This window comes from Protobothrops mucrosquamatus, unplaced genomic scaffold (assembly GCF_001527695.2).
Source record: "Protobothrops mucrosquamatus isolate PMUCROS unplaced genomic scaffold, P.Mucros_1.0 scaffold8807, whole genome shotgun sequence".
Lineage (NCBI taxonomy): Eukaryota > Metazoa > Chordata > Lepidosauria > Squamata > Viperidae > Protobothrops > Protobothrops mucrosquamatus.
The window spans coordinates 3375-6816 of record NW_015394600.1 but is presented as its reverse complement, the minus strand read 5'-3'; the positions used below and the strand labels follow the sequence as shown (position 1 = coordinate 6816).

The following is a 3442-nucleotide window of genomic DNA, read 5'->3' as shown; positions in this document are numbered from 1 at the left end:
AGGAGGAGAACCACCGCTTAACGGTGCCTCCCACTCCTAACTCACCGAGACGCCGCAGCATGATACCGTGGTCTACAGTATCAAAAGCCGCTGAGAGGTCCAAAAGAACAAGGACAGAGGAATAACCCCTGTCCCGGGCCCTCCAGAGATCATTAACCAACGCGACCAATGCCGTTTCCGTGCTGTATCCCGGCCTGAACCTTTTATAAAGACAATGCAACACTTGAAAGAGAACACCAATTAAAATGCTAAGCAGTATAAAAAATAAAGGGGAATGGGCTATACCTTACCATTAGGTTCTGGGAAATGTTTATCAGGTAGTGAGTTATATTCTTCCCCTGTAATTAGCACTTTGCCTCCAACAGGGAAAATGCAAGTCTTTGAACTTACTCCTTTCTGGAATGCCTACAATTAAGAAACAGTAGCAAATATTTTCTTTTTAAAAAACAAAACAAAACACAAAAGCACCTTTGACTTAAGAAGTGGCTCCTAAAAATGAATGAGAGAAGGTGAACAACACTTAAATTTCAAAATCCAGAATAGGAGGTAAATAAATGCTCTAAGTAACCACATAGGTCATTCTCCCCAGCCTCACTTAAAATTTCCATTTATCTAACTTTTTTTAAACTGCATTTTTTCTTCCAATAGGATTCTAGGATCCTCCTGGAATATAGGATCATTAATTAAACTTAATATAATAGTATGTGTAAAATAAAATAAATTAGACAAGTAGTATGTATAACATTTATTATACATTAAATATAAAATCAAGTAATAGAATTAACTTTTTGGGGGTATGGTATAGATGGAGGGCATCTCTGATACGATATTCTAAGACCTTTTCCTGATCAATGCCATTAATTTAAAAGTTAGGCAATGATGGGGCCAGAATGCAACTCTGCTTAATGCTTTAAAAAGTGGAAATATAATTCATCAGGTTGTGCAAGCATTTCCCATGCATAAAGGTATTTTTGTTTAGGACTGTCTCTCCCGAGACAGGGGTGCTGGTGACGCAAGTGAACCCATTTCTTAGTTGCATTTACTGTTATGAATTCCGTATTGCTGTTGGTTGTTTTTCCCCAGCTGCTATTTATAGTTTTCTTATATTGTTTTTATTCGCTTTTTAAGTATCATTAGCTGCCCAGATTCATATAGGGTTGGGATGAAACCCGTGTGCATTAGTATCTTATTTTCAAGATGAAAAGCTGGAAAGTAACCATTCTGAAATTAAGATATTGTATTCATCGTCACATTAATTATGGATACAATTAAATAATCAAATCAAATCTTTACCTAGGCATTTACTTGGAAGTTTCCACCACAGAGATATCAAAGTTATAACCTCCCAGGATGGCACAACAGTCTGCTAATCACTGATGACGACTTCATGACTTTCAGTAACCTTTCTTACCTCCAGTTGTCTGACCTTGAACATATCTATCTCTAATCACATACTGGAAACACATCAAGTTACAACGTGGAAAAGAATGCAGACAAATGGGATAGTTGGTGGGAAAGACTAATGTCCTTTGGATGTGTTGATTTCTCAAAGGCACAAAGGAAATCCCAGACACAAAAGGGATTGGAAAATGGTAATACTCATATACAGTATTTGTCCTTGGAGCAGAATAATTTGAGGTCTGGATAAAAAGACAACCACTTTAGAATACTAACGACTTCTTAAAACTTTTTTTAAAAATGGAAAATAACATAAATTGCCATCCTATTTTATACTTTTTATTTTTAAGGTTGTCTATGAATGTTCTTGAAGAATAGAAATCATGGGTGATTATAGCTCAAGGCTTTTGAGGAAAGCATGTCCAACTGCCCAGAAAGGGGGAGGGGGAACATAAACGTGGGTTGATAGAAAACCTCCAGGGTTAGCAAAGCACCTTAATTTCCATTTTGTCAATGTGTAAATTAGTATTTTATTTTACACATCTGCCTATAATATGCTCCAAGGGTTACAAATGTGCCCAGTGGCTCAGAAAGTATACTCATTTACTAGTTTTGCATCTCAGAATAGAACCCAACAGATCAGCAGTGCTAAGCATCATGCTTGCCTCAGAGCTTAATAAATGAACAGTTTACCTCTTTGCTTTCAAAGCTTTCCACAGCGTAATTACTTTCAATGTGTATTTCTCTTTCCATTTCTTCAGGTCTTCAGCAAAATGTAACACCTCTCCTTCATAAAGCACCATGCTGGATGATCCAGGCGGCTATATAAAAATGATGCCAAGAAACAGAATGCATTTCTTTTCTTTTGTAAAGTCGGCGAAAGGGTCTAGCATCTTAGAAAGATTGGTGTAGAACTTCAAAGCACTGTTATGAACAACGTATGAGATTTTTCATGCTACTACAACAAGTAGTGATTTATGTGATTTATGACTGTTGATTGGAGGAGGGAATTGTGCTTTGCTACTTTGTGCCCAGGGGAGGGGAATTCAGTTTTTGGTTTCGACTATGTAGTGCCGATACTTTGTTTCTCGAATAAAAGTGTCTTTAAGGTAAACAATGCCTCGATGTTCTTTTGAAGAGTTTCATCTGTCGGAACCATGAGAGTCAGTGGGGATGCCAGATTCACTTAACAACCGTTTTATTAAATTAACAGCTGCAGTGATTCACTTAACAATCCTAGTCAAGAAAGGTCATAAAATGGGGTAAAATTTACTTAACAGTTTCGCTTAGCAAACAGACATTTTGGGCTCAATTATGGTCGTAAATCGAAGATTATCTGTAGTCCATACACCATGGTTGAAGAGCAATAACGATCCATTTTATGAACCACAGAAACATTAACAAGCCCAACTATAACGGATGCAAATCTTCAGTGAGAGTTTATCAGCGTATAAAAGCCTATATATAGTCATATCCATACACAAAGTGTCTATTAAATATCTTGCTGTCTGCTCATTGTGAGGCCCTTCCTGGGATTTACATTGGAACTTTTCCATTCCTTGGAAATATCCTAAAGCTGATCCAATTGTTTCCTGCTCTTTCTTTCCTAATCTTAAAACAATGCATATAAACTGAGGTACATACATGATGTAGTTTTCTGGCACTGAATTAAATCAGTCCCTTCCTCTGCAACAAAACACTCTGCTCATTCAAAGCCATTTTCTTACATCTTTAAAAAAAAAAGGTTATTTGAATGAAAAGCAACATGGTAGCTTCATGTATGTTGCATGTTAAGCCCTAAACAGCTTGGTTTGCTTTTTGTGAAACAAGTTAAAGAATAAACTGCAGCGGACTTCCGGTGGCAGGCGATTTCGTCGGTCGCAGCTGTTTGCTGCCTCCCGCCTGTTTTGCGTAAAAGCCGGTTTGACAGCCAGCATCAGCTGTCAAACGGCTTGATACCTTTCCCCTGGGCATAAGGGGATAGGTGAGCTGCCCGGGGTAGGAGTTGAGTTCCCGAGTCGTCCTATATGGACGATGTAGGCGA

The 3442-nt window shown here is 38.0% G+C and overlaps 1 protein-coding gene across 1 annotated transcript in view; it reads right to left on the bottom strand.

Annotated features, from left to right (window-relative positions):
- The window catches only part of LOC107300855 (protein Niban-like), a 6407-nt gene extending 4198 nt beyond the window's left edge, over window positions 1–2209 (bottom strand). Inside the window, 3 exon segments of the mRNA XM_015830142.1 lie at window positions 291–405; window positions 2092–2135; window positions 2138–2209. Of these exon segments, the coding sequence (XP_015685628.1) occupies window positions 291–405; window positions 2092–2135; window positions 2138–2201 (223 nt within the window). The 5' untranslated portion in view covers window positions 2202–2209.
- Window positions 2210–3442: the final 1233 nt, after the last annotated feature.